This window comes from Homalodisca vitripennis, chromosome 4, assembly GCF_021130785.1.
Source record: "Homalodisca vitripennis isolate AUS2020 chromosome 4, UT_GWSS_2.1, whole genome shotgun sequence".
Classification (NCBI taxonomy): domain Eukaryota; kingdom Metazoa; phylum Arthropoda; class Insecta; order Hemiptera; family Cicadellidae; genus Homalodisca; species Homalodisca vitripennis.
Window position 1 is genome coordinate 95,561,348 of NC_060210.1, and position 16,637 is coordinate 95,577,984.

At 33.1% G+C, this 16,637-nt stretch overlaps 1 protein-coding gene across 1 annotated transcript in view; it reads right to left on the minus strand.

The window, feature by feature from the left end:
- The window catches only part of LOC124359811 (mannosyl-oligosaccharide 1,2-alpha-mannosidase IA), a 235,170-nt gene extending 220,743 nt beyond the window's left edge, over window positions 1–14,427 (minus strand). The window contains exon 1 of the mRNA XM_046812858.1: window positions 13,725–14,427. Within this exon, the coding sequence (XP_046668814.1) occupies window positions 13,725–14,354 (630 nt within the window). The 5' untranslated portion in view covers window positions 14,355–14,427. The remainder of the gene's footprint in view (window positions 1–13,724) is intronic.
- Between the last annotated feature and the right edge of the window lie 2,210 nt (window positions 14,428–16,637).

The window sequence follows — 16,637 nt, forward strand, 5'->3', positions numbered from 1 at the left end:
TAATAACACGAGGGGCGGTGGCCTCCGGCCTAGGCTGCGGTTACAATGCAAGTGTTGTGTCCGGCAGCAAACATTGCTAGTCTAAACGGGCGCAAAAGCTCTCGCGAGCGCTGTCACAACCACTGTCGGACAGTTGAACGCGAAAAATGGAGAGCAGTGTCGCACAGTACAGTTTTAATTCTAAGCATTGTCGAGATCACTATCGTGTGTGACTACCAAACAACTAGCAAACTTGCTAGTTAACTGTTGTTAGTTGCTGTTAGTGATAACTATCTGATGAGATAAAGGTTAAGCAATTTTAGTCATGAATACCTGCGACAGCTGCTTGTTGCTGGTTGTTGCGGGGGATCAATGCAAAATTTATTCACCCACGATATAGATATCTCGGCAATATGTAGAGTTGAAATTTTACTATGCGACACTGTTCTCCAACAAGATATGCCTGTTGGCTCGAACAACTATAGGACATTGGTCGTGATATCGCACGCAAGAACTCTTCCGCGCGAGTTTAGCAATTTTTACTGTCGAACTCAAAACTTTACAGATGCGCAGGTGAAATGCTTTCTAAGACCGTACCACTTTTTTCAGTACTTTTGACATTGTACTCGCACAAGCCAAAGAGAATCCCTCATGAGCATCGTTAAAAAACTAAAGTCTTAAATAACCTATACTTCCATTAAAAATCTGCATAAGCTATGCCAAATTGTAAAATTATAATAAAAATTCGCATAAAGCCTAGTTACTCCTATCGCATATAAAATATATGGGAATAATATGAAGTCCAAATATGGTTCGTGCATATTGGTTTAGTGCCAGAATATTTTCACAACATACACACAGGCTATTTCTGTTAGACATAACGTATTTCATAAATAATAAATGTTGTAACTGAATTCATTAAGATTTAAGATGTGTTTGAAGATATGGGGTAACGATATTACATGCAAGGTTCAAATAATGATATTAAAATTCTACACCGACTTGAATTTCAATCAACTCATTATCAGAACTGGATCTTTAAGCCCGAGTCTGATTTCATAGAATCCTGCCAGGCCGTTGCAAGTTAACTGCCTAGCATACCGGCCGAGCTCCTGAAATTGTTTCATCGAAATGACTTATTACAGAACGTTTGAGAGTCGCAGAGCTCAGCCAGCCGAGCGGTGCAACCTTCAGTAGTCGGACCGGTGGACATATCTAGCCGAGACATCAGACGTGGGCTCTGGCAGGACATCATAATTGCTAACGGCCGACCATCGCCGAGCCACACTCACATTCTTGCATATCACACTGGCTTGCGTCACCATCACCGTTTATTATGACAACCCCTATAATAAAACCGACACTGTATCGTTTGTCAAAAAACTTGTCTCTCCCCGTTCCTACACGACGACAAAGTTTGTGCATTTAAAATGAATACCTAATGAACGCGCAGTCGAGTGTTTTACAGTCCGTGCGAAATGAGCTTCGTGTAACAAAGTATGAAGACTTCTTAAATTAAATACAGACATGAATATGTAATCAGGTGGGTGAATCACTGGGAGTTGTACAACTTTAAATTAAATTAAGTTTCACTCGTGTATTACTGTACTTCCTACAGAGAAGTGTCATGTTAAATCTGTACAGTGAACAAAGGCACTTTTACGTTTGTGATGGAGATGGTCTGTCGGAACAATACCGAGACCATGCAAGTATATGAATAATATTTATGACAAGTAACATTGGTGTAAATAGGTGATGTGGCTAATGATTCAATATTTTTTTATTTAGATTTAATGAGTAACGTGATACTATGTGAATACAGCAGAGTGTCGTAATTGGTATTAACAGTGTTACGTCCAGTGGTGTATATAGAAAATAATTATTTCACACTGGGTGTTTAGTAAGCATAACATATCCCTCACAGATATGGGCTCGGAGCTGTGACAGGAGGGGGGGGGGCGGGGATTGTTAAGCTTTAGGACCTTATGTGTTCTAGTTTATAACGAACTACTGGATGCAATTTTAATGTTAAACAAACTTTGTCTTTTAAAATTTTGAGGGGGAGGGCTTGAGCCCCCCTTAATTCCTTACACCCATGATTCCTTTACAACTAAAATTTAAAACAAATACCGTATTTCACTATTTCAGTATATTTAATAAAAAGCAACAGTGGTTTGAAAATGTTACATTTCTTATTTTGTTGTAATACGGTTATATATTCAGTTTATTTTGTCTTTCGACGAGTATTGAAATATGCTGGGATTGTAAGATAATAGACAACACAATAAGGCAACTTAAATATATTTAGAGTATGTTTTCTCAATTTTTCTTCATTTTACTTTCACTTTGTATTAAAATATTGTTTTCAACTACACTTATGAGACTATACATGTATAAAGGTTATCTATGTATTTCCAAGGAGATATACTGACTGAAATATTCATCAGCACCCAGCAATAACCATGGAAGATAATCATATATATGATATTGATGATATGAAATTTGAATGAGGTGCAATATAAAAAAAATGGTTTAGTACAAGGGTATAAAATGTGTTACTGGTATATTTAATTTTATTTATGAGGGTTGTAGAAAATATTGTGGATTATGTGAATCAGATCCTGTCGGACGACAACATTTAAAGTTAGCTTCTAAAAAATGTTTAAAGGATATTTTTTTATTTTATTTATGGAGATTGTAGAAAATGCAACAGTTTGAAGGAATAGACAAACAAAACATGCTGGTGATTTCTCTCATAAATTAATTAAAATTAAAGGTGGTACTTCGATTTCTTACATTATACACCAGACCGAGGTGACGTCAGCAGAAGTATGAATTACTATTGCTAATTATGTTTTTGAACTTTGGAGTAGATTTTAGATTATATCATATGACAGTAAGTTAATGGTAATAATCACGGGAGTGCATATCAATATTTTGCTGACATGGTCCAACCTTATACTTATGGTGGATTACGTAAGTTAAAAGCTGTTGGATAACTTTTTCCATTTTAATTTGAAGCTTTGAAGCTTCTGGCAATTTCAATTTTAAGTAGTACAGATCTGACATTAATCCTATTAACAGATTACGTTATAATGGAGATCTTTGTAGAGCAACACGATATTTACATATCATTAAATGAAAGTGATGGGATACACTATGGTCCTTTTAGAACTAAGGTAGGGTCCTAGACTCTTCTCTAAAACAAATTAAAGTGACAACTCTACTGCTGCTAATGAGAACAATAATATCTATAGGTAGGCCTACTTCAGCATCTGCAAGTTGTAACAAAACAAAAGTTAAAGTTATACTACAATATACAAAAGAATCAACTAAAAGTAGCAGCCAGCAGTTGTCAAAACAACCATCCAGAAGTTCACCAAAAAAATACCAACACAATACTTATACCAATACCAATATTAACACCAAACTGAAAATCATCAAATATAAAACTTTTTCTAAATATAAAATTATAATCCACCAGTATAATCCTGATCAAAACTCAGCTAAGTTAAATTAAGGACACTACAATGCACTCCCTACCAGCAAGGTAATTTTTGGTTATTGTTGGACTGTAGTTTACCAGAGGAGATATACAGTAATCGAAAGCAGTGATAACAAACTCAAACATATCTGTGAATATCACTGATCTTATGATGCTCTACACTACCACTATGTTTTGCTATGGTGAAGATGGGTATTCGATATGCTACAGATAGATCCTGTAACTTATAAAGCTAGTAAATAAACTAAGAAACCTCTTAGAGAAACTGTTTCTTCTACTGAGTTTTAGTTTTTACTGAGATGGAGAAGAAAATTATGTACTTCACTACTGTGCTCTCTTAAGCTGATTCTTGGTAAACAAATATGGTAGAATAAACACTGAAAAATGTAATTATCTTCATCATATATCCCATTACATTTTTGTAGGTCAGATTTGTTTATTAGACTACATTTACATGTAATCCTAAGTTGAAAGAAATTCAAATAGAAATGTATTCTGAACAAAAATATTATCAGTATCGCAGTATAACTGCAAGACTATTTCACTTAATATTTAAAGAATTAATGTATTTCATAATTATTAATTAAAGGACATATATTTGGTAAAGTGCGATGTCACATGTTCACTGTTGAATAACAAAAGTGTGGTTTGCAAAATATACACACCTTCTGTTGTGTATTAAAACATTGTATATCAAATTAACAATATGACTGATAAAGCTGTTTACGGCGTAATCCCAGATCCCCAATGTGATCCTCTTCTTTATCATGATATTACGGCTAATATGACTTGTGGCTTGTGCAAGATTAAATAGAAGTCCTCTATGTTTGAAAGATGGTAACTGCACAAAGAAATATCCTCGATCATTCGCCCAAGAGAAACAAAAAGGAGAAGATGGGTAGTCCTCATACTAAAGAAGAGTTCAAGACGAATGAATGAGTTCTTGTTCAAGATTCATTTGGATCATAACAAAGTAGAAGTGGAACAGATGGATAGGACTATCACAATTTTGGCTAGTACGTTTAAAGCAAACGTCAATGTTGAAATGGCAAACTCTGTAAAGACAAGTACACATGTAAATGTATTACAAAAGGTGATTAGACAGTTCTTGCATTGCGTCTGAAACATGTGATAGGCCTACTGTGAGATACATCAGCACCTCAGAAGGAGTTTGGAGAATATTAGGTTTGACTATTCATGATGGATATCCAACAGTAACACATGTGGCTCGAAACAAATGTGTACTTCAACAAAGATAACTTTGCTGACCAACTTGTTAGTTCAGCAATATCCCTTCTGGTGTTTTTACTGATGTCAAACTGATGACTCTACCTTTATACTTGGTATTTCCTTCATATTATGTATTTACCAGACGCAAGCATGGAAAAAAAATATGATGCTTGCATGACCTTACTCATAGATGATAAACAATAGAAACATAATATATATAATGATGTTGTAAGCTTTTCGGCGTTCCAACTTACTCTTTTTAGTAATCTTAGTGTTTTACATTACTTCCAACCCACAAAACCTTTGGGACGAAATTAAATAAGAGTTTTCAGAATATTATGTTCCATGTAAATAAAAAATTTAAAAAACTATGTAAATTTAAGTACGGACGATGAACACAATCTGTGCTAGAATCTTATTGAAGATTCAGTTACTGCTTACCTGATTATAGACTACTTAAACTGGCTAAACCTACAATACATGAAGATAATTCTGAAAACAGAGAATACATGCAGGGAAATAATTCAAAATTAAAGAGTTATTTAATATAAAATTATCTCCTGAGGAGACTTTTCTAACCCAAGAATGCGAGTCTGGTACTACAAAAAATATTTTTACTGGATGCACCTGGCTACACAGGTACAACATTCCTCATTAACAAACGTCTCTGTCTACGGTTAGAAGCACGAAATATATTGCTTTGGCCACTGCATCTGGAATAACACTATTAGATGGTGAAAAAACAGTTTATACTGCCTTCTTTGCCTATTAATGGGTGGACTATAAAGACCTCAACTATTCATGAAATCCACTTTTATATAAAAAATGCAATATAGTTTTGCTCAATTAGACAGTACACAAATAATCCTTATTCATCTGTGCACATACTGTAGGCTACATTGACTAGTGTCAGAATATTAAAATTAATAACAAACCACAACAACAATAATGGCTCTCACGATAAAATTCAAGATTATGTTGAATTGTTACAATGTATTTTTAATACTCGTATTAAACTGTATGTATGTTACTCATTGTGAATGTACGTTGTGTTATGTAGATTGTTGTTTTTAGGAATATAACACATTATAAAATATATAAAGTGTAATAAATTTTAGATCTGAAGAGTTCTGTTCCACCGAAGTATCTTGCTTTAGATTTAACATTATTTGTACTTCCCTTTTTTGTAAAATTAAAACACTTTACCGAAATTTGAAGAAGTAGTAGAGATATCACATGAAATATGGATTGAATGTTTGCATAGAAGTCTTAAAAAACCGAATACCACAGAAAAAGAATACATACCTACGTCTTAAAACATACAGTCTGTAGTTAATCCTACCTACAACGCACTCGATGTTTGTCCCATCAAAGAAATTTAAAATATTTTAATTCAGACCCAAAAATCTTATTAACTAAGTTATTGGGTACTACTATCATTATCTCTAAAAAAATATATGATTCAAAAACAGTCTGTTTTGTTTTATTAAAAAATAATATTATTATCATTCATAACCAAATCGTTGTCTATAAAACATTGCTGAAGACTTGACAGTTGTGTACGAACAGCCACTTTCGGGTTCATTTTAAGTTTTTATTGATTTGACAATATTTGAGCCATCTTCATAAAGACAGAGTTAACACTTCATTTAATTGAGGTTAATTTAGACTTTAGGCATGCCTTATATACAACAGGTAAATAACAAAGGTACCAATATAAATCCCAGTGAGACCCCATATTTTATTGACTTTGTATATATTAGTTTTGTAAACTTATTATTAGTTATATTACATTTCAACAAATTTTTGTCTGTCAGAAAAGTAAGACCTGAACTAATTCAAGGAATTGCGTTTTGATATCTAAATACTATAGTTTATTGAGCATAACGATACATTCATAAAAATACATTTTAACTTGTTTGTCACTTGATTCTAAATTTAATTCAGCATTTACTAGTCTTTTTGTTTTTCCTGTGGATGCTTTTTTTCAGAATCCATATTGTACCTGATCAAAAAAATTACAGTGTTCTAAATGTTCTTTTATTCTACCAGAAATTTGGTTATAAAAAAATGTTTGATAGTGTAAGTTTAAGATTGCAATTGAGCAGTAATTATAACTTTTGTAATTTTTCCTTTTTGTAAACTGCTTTGGTAGTTTTAAATTTTTGTGGACAATACTGGATATAAAATAATTATGAGTTTATATTATAAGATGGAACTCGTTTTCCGATACCAATACTACTTTTGAAAATTTCATTAGTTTTATTGGAACATAATTACCCACATGGAAGAATTATTTTAAAGAATACTATGATATTTTCCTAATTCTATTTCAGTTACAGTAGGGCACCTGATCAGTACTCACCAGGAGTTACACCAGGAATCTTGAACATCAGGGTTACAATTTAGTGCATGTCTGCTAAGTTCTTATTAAGAATGTCATCAATAACATTTACAAGTATTCGTTAAAAACATTATTGATATCAGTAGAATATTTGGTCTGCCCACAACCAATATCAATGGTTTAGTTATTTTCAATTGTATTATTCTTTTTCCTTGGTTCCTTATTGATCAAATCCCAAGCTGTATTACAAACATTGGTTGAATTTTAATTTTATTTTGAAAGATTTTCTTGTGTAAGTTAGAAGGCATATGTATTGTTTATTTTAAATTTTGAATGTATTGTTTGGTACTTGTAAGCATGTTTCTTTTGCTTATTTATAAAATAGTAAAATCTCTTTCCCCAGAGTTTAACTCATCTTTTAGTCCATCATTTCTGAATTTGTTTTTTTAACTATTGTTAAAACCAAATCAAAGTAATACATGAAATTAATGTAAAATTCTTAATGTATTAATGCACAATAGAATTAGCTTCAATCTTTCCTTTGTAATAAATATTTTAACAACTGGTAGAACATCATTATGTGATAATTTTTTTTAACAATACACTACTATTTTTACATTGTGGAGTCCCACGTAATTCACTATTTGACTATTGTAGTGACAAAGCTGCTGATCACCCAAACAGTTTGCTTATATTTGTTTGTTATATAGTTATAGAATTATCTGTTACTTTCGTTTGGTTGGAAGTCTATTAGGTGTTGTATTCCATGACGTATTAAAACATTTTGAAGTGGAAGAATGTTCCAATGTTAAAATCACCCAATGAATAAATTATTGTGTTTAGATTGTAGAATTTCAAATAAATTACTTAGCTTGCCCAGAAATTCATTATTTTTAAAGTTTGGTATTTTGTATGCAATACACCTGTCAAAAACATATCTCTGCTTTTAATTTCAACACTGAAACACTGCATTCATACTCTCTATCAGCTGATTTACTGCAGCAGATCTAAACTTTTTCTCCCCAGCCCTTCTTCTGCCAGAATTATCACACCACTTCTTGATAATCAGAAGACCCTTGCAAGAATAATCAGGAACCATTGAATCCCTAATACTGATATGTTCTGTAGGAACTATTATGTTAGGGTTTACCTCTGCTATGATTACTTTGAGTGGCTCTACATGGAGTTTCAGGTTCATCCAAGAACAATTTAAGTATACAAAAGAATATAAAGGTTATAATATAAAATAATATTAATAATATAAATAAAGTACAATTAACGTTAAAAGTAAAACATGAAAAATGTCATATTTTTAAAAACTGTCTGACTGGTGCCTCAAATCCAGGAACTTTTCTGTGTTGGATGAATATTCTTTACATCAATTTACAAGTTGCTTTTTCTAATATGATGTTAAGGTATGAAATTCTGAACTAATCTGAATCAATCAACGATAGCAGATAGCTGGCTTTGGGTTTTTAAAAACATGGATCTCATTATCAGCTTTTAATTAAGTAATAGGTATTCTAACAGTTCTGTGTACTGTATCTAAATAGAGGTTTGTCAGTTACACTTCTTTGCAGAATTTAAAGTTGCTATTCTCTTATATTTACAACATGCTACCTGTGGCCCAAAGTCCATGTCTGATTTTTGCGAGTCGATATGAGAATTCGTATCAAGGTGAAAAATTTTTCTCTTAAAACAGGAGGTGGAAGCGTAAGTAAAGAAAATAGTGGTGATGGTGGTGGAAATTGTGATTCAAAACAATCTATACAGGGATGTCCAAAAAGTACTGAAAAATTTTGACACAAATTTTATTTACAAAAAAACAGAGTTGTGCTGGAAACTGTAGTCCTTTAAATTGGAACTGATAATCTGAAGGAATAATGGACATACAAGGTATGAAGACTATTTCATCTGTTCCACAGCCAGTGTATATGATAGCCTCTATATTTGGGTGCACTTTTGACTTGCAGTCTTGTGTCATTGTATAGTTTAGAAGGGTCATACCATGGCATCATTATTAGAGATTTAGTTAGCTTTCAAACACAAGAGTGTAGGATAAACTTCCTGGCTTGTTAAGATATTGTGGAATCTTAACAGGATGGTGAATAATGTCTTCTGGATCCAATCCAGAATCGATAAGTTTGTTACTTAATGGCCTCAGTATCCCCACAATACAATAATATAATGTACATTGCAGAATTGTTTTAGGAATAAGGATCAAATTGTTCGCTGAGATGAGGTGTTTCTTTACATTTCACATTATATACGCCTGGGTAAAATCCTTCAGTCTTTAGGTCTAAAACAACCTCGCAAAGACTTTCCGGATTATTTACACTGTCATTCTCTACCATAAACTTAACACTGCATTCACCTAAGTGCAGTGAACCATATTCCATATGTTTCAAATGGAAGTTTCACTCTTATGAAATTCCATCTCCTAAGTCCAAAAAAATACATCAACTATTAGGACATTACTAAGGTGTACTCTCATGTTTATGTGACATAAATATACAACAATGGGCTAAAATAGGATAATTTAATACAGGCTTTAACTTAACTTAATCAGCACAGGTTTCTGGGATATTGCTGTACAGGATCACTCCATATCAAATCAACACAGGGTATAAACATGACCACCTCAGAGTTTGGTAAAATTTGATATGAAGGTAGTCCTCTTATAGATTAGGAACCAACATATTTTAAAATCACCATAGCTTTTTTCCTAATCAAGCAAAAGAAGAGCATATAAAACTGAGTAAAATGACACGACTCCCATCTTTCAAGCTCAATTAGTCGAAAAGCTATGTTGATTTCAAAACATGTTGGTTACTGTTTTTTTGTGGATTTTGAGAAACTTTACATAGTTGTAACTTGAAAGTGTTCGAAATATTTTGGAGAAATTGGCATTTTTCCTAATAATAGGACTACCTTCATAACAAATTTCATTCAATTCTGGAGTGGTGTGTTGATTCCTTTTAGAATTACTCTACCGGTCTCGCCAGCAACAGTTATCCTGGTACAATTCCAAACAATCAGCTTACATTCTGGAAAAACTTGGAGTGAGTTTGATTGTTTTGAAATGTTGCACACTATAAGGTCAGTAATGTTAAGTTAAGGAGTTTTATGGCAAAAGCGCAGTTTTTTACCATTTAACAATTTAACCGTGAATACTATGATCTTTTCTTTTCTTAGGCTTGCAAACAATACATTAACAAAATATTAATAATAATTTCACAAACAGTAATTTTGAGGATAAATAAGATTTTCAGATTTAAGTATATTCTTATATTTACACCCAAAAATAAATTACTACCATTAAGAAAATCTATCAAAATTCAAATGCCATGTATTACTACACATTAGTAAATTTAAAAAGGACTTTTCAATCAATGAGGTTGAGGGAATTTTGTAACTATTGATTTTTTTAACTACAACCATTAAAAATTATTTTTAAAAGTTCTCAGTAAGTACTAAACTTAAGAGATAATGTGAAGAATGGTAGGCCAGCTCCTTCATCAAATTGATGTAGGCAACATGTACAACATCAACTTAATTTTTAATATGTTGAGTATACTAAACAGGCAGAATTTTCCAAAGCCTTTCTTAATACAAAACTAGGGTATATACAGAATATTAATACGCCGATTTTTTTGGTCCAAAGTCTTGTTTTTTATATCAGTGCTCAGTTTTTAGATATGTTGAGTATACTAAACAGGCAGAATTTTCCAAAGCCTTTCTTAATACAAAACTAGGGTATATACAGAATATTAATACGCCGATTTTTTTGGTCCAAAGTCTTGTTTTTTATATCAGTGCTCAGTTTTTAGATATGTCAACACCAGTAGATGTTTAATAGCAGGCATATCAGAAATAGACCCCATGAACATTATTGGATAATTGTGTCACAAGTATATAGAAAAACGTAAAATTTTTCAGCTTAGGCCTATGTCAAATTTGTTTATATATTACAAGTAAAACAAATCTAAACCAATCAAAACTAAATAAGGTGTATTAAATATTCTCTCTTTGAGGAATAAGTAAAATTAATTGAGGACATGTTTAAGTTACAGTGCAGTTGTATTTAATGATTGAAAATTAAGTATTACAAAATACCGCGACAATGTCTTTTAATTACAACTCTGTAGATTGAAGTTTGCTTGTGATGTTGCTTACTTAAATGAAGCAATATTTTGAAATATGAGTAATTCCTACGTGATTTTATTTATCAAGATGTAATCGTATGGTGTTCATACTTAGTTCAGATTACTAACAAAAAGCAGCATGTAGTAGAGAAATGCTTTTATTTCACATGATTTATTGAGAAATTAAATTCTGTTTAAAAGACCATTTATACAATTTTGATCATTAAGAGCCAGCTGAATCTTGAGTTTTTCTCCATAACAACAATTTTAAACCTCATGGAGTTTTACATCCATATTTCTACTCGTACAATTAGTCTAATGGAAGATGTCTCATTTAAACATATAATTATTACCTATCTGAACTTTTTTTAGTTTTTCCAATATTTTTATGGGTTCTTCAGAAACTAATTTTAAACTTTGTTGTACTTCGTCATTTTAATATTCCAAAAGTATAGGAATAAACTTAAAAAAAAGTACCAATAAGGCGTTTGGATGCCTTAATTATATCTTTCAAATGAGACATCACCCATAACGCTATTATCAAATATAAGGGTGTAAAAGGCACATGAGGTTCAACATTGTTTTACGTGGAACACTCAAGGTCATAGTATGACAGCAAAACCAGCTTGCCATATAGGGTACATGGCTTTTGTTGAGCAACATTAACTTAATCTAAAAGCATGTGTGCAAGCCAGTCCCCATCAAAGCACCAAAACTAAATCATTATCAGTTAAAAGTAAAATTTAAGCTAAAGTGACACAAAATTTCTAATTTATGTTTCCTTTGACCGAAGAAGAACATAGTTTGGTGACATTTTTTGTGAATCTTATAGGCCTAACTTAGTTACAACTTGTCCTTTGATACAATGCATGTATTCAGGCACTTCTTCTTGTACCTGTTTTAAATGTTTGTCACAGTACGTATCTAGGCTAGCCTACTGTTTCATATATATATATATATATATATATATATATATATATATATATATATATATATATATATTACTAAATACTGGCTGACTTGTAATGTTTATCAGCCACAGCATGAGCTGCAGCAGCAGCTAATGTTGCTCTGCAGCAACATAACAAGAACGAAAAACCATCTCTTCAAATAGTAGGTTATGTAGTACTTATCAGAAACATATTAAAATCCTGAGAGGTTTGATCATGAATACTTCCGAATCATTGATGGACTATTTGGAATGTGTTATCACACCGGAATGTCAGCGCATTCAACTAGAGAAGTTGAGCTTTTTCAACGTTTGTTAACTATTTTAGACTTTCTGTATTTGTTTACTGACTTTTCTTAACTCATACTTCCTAAGCATTTTCTTAAAAAAAAACCAAAAAAGAAACAAATAATGATAAGTGGATAAATTAAATAGCCTATTCTCTTTGTTTAGGGTTAGACACCCTATTTTTCTGCACTAATCCTCCAGTTATCCTCTTGGTATTTTCAAGCACATAGGACTTCTATACTACTAGGACATTATGGTGTTTGGCTTTGGTAAGCCAGTTGGGCTCTCGGATAGTCTGATCGACCCTTAGGTAGACTTCAGTTAATCTTCAGGTACACCAGAATAATTGGTCCTTAGGTAGGTAGGTCCGGTAGTCAAGTAACTAGGTTGGATGAGTTTTCATTATGTTAGCACTAGTTAGAACAGTTAAGTTCTAAACATTACTCTCAGGTTCTAGGTCAGATGGTCCTTGAGTTGGACAGTAGACATTTGGGCAAGTCCGTTGTACTTAGTTAGGTTAGGCTACCCTTAAAGTGAATTTTCATTAAATTATGTTTTGTGTATTTATGACACTGTATTTTCTGCACCATATGGTCGAATGTGATCAAAGCATGAGAAAATATTGATCGGAAAATGCAGAAGAGTGAGCTTTGGTAATAAGTCCAATGCTCCTGGCAAAAAACAATTGTTTTCTAAAGAGACTATCCCACAGTGTCATAATATTACAGTAAAGATGTTCAGAACAACATTCAATTTGCTGCCTGTTGATAATCATAAAATTAATCAGACTAATGGAAGCTGCAGTATAATAAGCGTCCAATGCTTGAGTGATCAATAATATGAAACAGTTTAGTTCAAATCTGACTTTACAACACAATTATTCGTTACTACGAAGTCCTTATGTACTATTTATTATTAGCTTATACATACAAACCCATTATAAATATATAACAAGATATAGATAACGTTAAAAAGCGCTCACGTGACCTGAGCTTGCATTTGGGAGCTATCTCGGGGGATGGTTTTCTTATTTTGCCAAAAGCGCAGGGTGGCGCCAAAGAGCCCACACAATGATCGGTACTTTCCTGACCTCACATTCCGTCCCAGATTGTCCAACTTCTTTAACGTTGATCACGTTGCAAGATTTAGGGCATGATCTAGTATTGTGAAAGTACTGATCGGAAATCATTCTGGCCATTCGAGTGTCGGATGCTTATTATATCGCAGCCCTAATAACATCTCTCTTAGTATTAATAAGAGATAAACTTAGCTTGTTAGACTTACCTCTTTTATTTTGTCCCTGCGAATTCTAGCTGTTGGATCTTTATCCTCTCCACCATATATAACAGGGTAGTGATCACTCTCTAAGGGAGGCACAGTTTGTATTTTAGGGGCTATCTCTGCCATATCAACTACACTCTCTATCATAGGCTTCATGAACTCTCCAGTCTTTGTTGATGAGCTAACACTTGCTTTGTTCAATGAATCAGCAATATCAGGTCTCTCTAAAACCTTTTGATTTTTTCTGTCTTCCTCTTCTATTTTGGCTAAGAGCCTGGCCCTATCTTCCAGTCTGTGAGGGTCCTGCTGACTTTCTATGTTATGTCTCAAAAGGCCAAGGGCTAGTTTTCCGGGAGTTTCACTAGCTTCGTCTCCATGAGGGGGTGGCGGAATTAAAAGTTCAGGTCCTGCTTTCTGCATATGCCTGTAAACTTTATAAACACTATTTACAGTTCCTGCACCCCTAAATTCAGGAAGGAAAAAGAAAGCACCAAAACATACAACACCAAACGTCAAAAATACTAACAGTATAAGATATTTTTCACGAGGTCTGAAGGATCTACGAGTTGATGTGGGTACTGGAGCACCATTTAAAAACCGCTGATAAGACGGCAAAATTCCTGTTGTTGCCATTATGACAGAAACACATCAGCACACACCTACCACGTACTATCACACTCACGCCATTTTTTGGACTATTATATTTTGTCACTTGGTTATGTTGGCTATGTGGTGGGGAGGTTTCAGAACGACAACTTACCAACACCAAATAGCATACGTCTTTAATGATTTTTATGAAAGAGAAACTTTGTTACTGTATAAAAATTACCAGATATCAAATGGAATACATTAAGTTCCAAACATATTGACATGATGTTTATTCTTTTAGTGACAAAAACTTAAATATAATTCAATATGTGTTTTTAGAAGTAATGGTTTCTTATAATTTTCAAAGCCTTGATAAACAGTTGTATTCTTCAGACTATGATTGGTCAACAATTTCACCTTCCTGGACATAAGTACTCCTCGGAGGACAACTTCTGTTGCCTATATTCCTTCTATAAATCTAATAAAATTAAAATTTTCAAAGTGTCTTATACTCCGCTGAATACTCGAACTCATACATTTATTTCTTCTGTGGAGACGTAATAAGAGAACATGACATTTCTGGTCGTATTTTATCTTGCAGACAAATGATAAATAAGGAAAAGATAGTATTTTTCAAACCTCTGAGTACTTTCACCACATTTTACCCAGCGAACGATTTAATAAACCTGGTTCTAAGCTACAGTAAGCTTGGAGGAGAAAGGTTGTTTTTCTTGGTATACTGGCATACCTTTTGCTGGTATACTGATAATTTGACTAACCCTGTTTGTCCTACTAAAATGGGCTTTAGCGTATAATGTTTCAATCAGTAAATGTCTTTTCTGTCGTGAACGTTTTAATATTTGCTTTGGAATATCCTGATAAATGAATCTTACCGATGGCCTAGACAACATTGCCTCCTATTTCTAAGAAATCTTTTAGATCAATCCATTAAAATTACTTTTTGTATAATGGAACATAAAGCTATTGGAGTAATATCTTATAAAAAATATTCATTTACGTAATACAGTTTTGAATATACACCTACACGAGGGAATTTAAACTGCACGATGGACATTGCATTAATGAGATACTTACTCATCTTAGTAATGTTGAGAAAACTTTTTCCAAAAAGAAACTTGTTGGATTACTATCAGACATATCTTTATTTAACGACTTAAACAAACTTGTTTTTGTTTCACTGAACTATATAAAATTTAACTATTTTTGCAGAATAATCCAACATTCATTGAATTAGAAAAGCGTTTTGAAACTAGATGTTATGTACGTATAACGTAATGCCTCCAAACAATATGAGTAGGTACTTCTTTGATGTGACCTCGGAAACCTTTGTAACGGCAGGATAGATTTTCCGCCCTCAACGCAAATGCCTCAACAATTTTCCCCACTCAATTAAATTTTAGCAAAAAATTAAATAGTATTAAATGTCCTTATTTTTACATCTTTTAGTGAGGGATAGCATAGCAGTAACCTTAAGCTTGTTACCATTCAAGTGCCTTGTAATACCTAACAGCATTAGTTTCACAATTAATTGGAAACGTCATTGCTCTCATCGACGAGAATAGAAAACGAGAGGCTTTGGTTTATTTGTCAACGACTGAAGGTCAATACTATCAGACATATTCTTAATTCTCCATGTAATTGTATTATTTAAGTTAATATGGATTGTGTTAATGGGGAAATACGTGTTGGGAACCGCTGCTCTAGAACCTGCTGGCCTATGGCAAATTTAGCCCTTCTGTACAAACTCCAAAGTCCAGACCTTCTGGGATCTATAAGCTTCTAGTACCTCTTTGGCAGCTCCCCACCTCTGACATTCCTGGCCTTTGGAGCTTATGGCCTCTAGTAGGTCTAAGCCTCTGAGAAGTCTGTTCTTTACAATAATGTTTCGTTGATTGTAACCCCAAGGAACCAGTTTCTTGGTTCGGACATGTCATTTCGTACTCTAACATAATCATCTGAGCCGAGCCTAACGTAATGCGATAAAAGGTTACAGGCTAGAACTTCAAATCGTCCTCAGAATATTATGTTGATAGCCATCAAAGACGTATCCAGTTGGAGGGATATGCGGGTTGTATCCCCCTCCATAGTTAACATTATTTTATGTAAATTTTAACTTGCGTTAGATTGAAATTATATTCGTAATCAAACCATGTTCATAGTTCAGTTTCGCTTTTATTTGTTTTGATATTTTATGTGAAGCAGCTAACAGACAGCACAACACAAACTTCTGTCTCGTATTTTTTGGAGAATGAAGAGTCCATGTGAAACCCGTATGGATAGAGTAATACAATAAAATCTGTACACTTT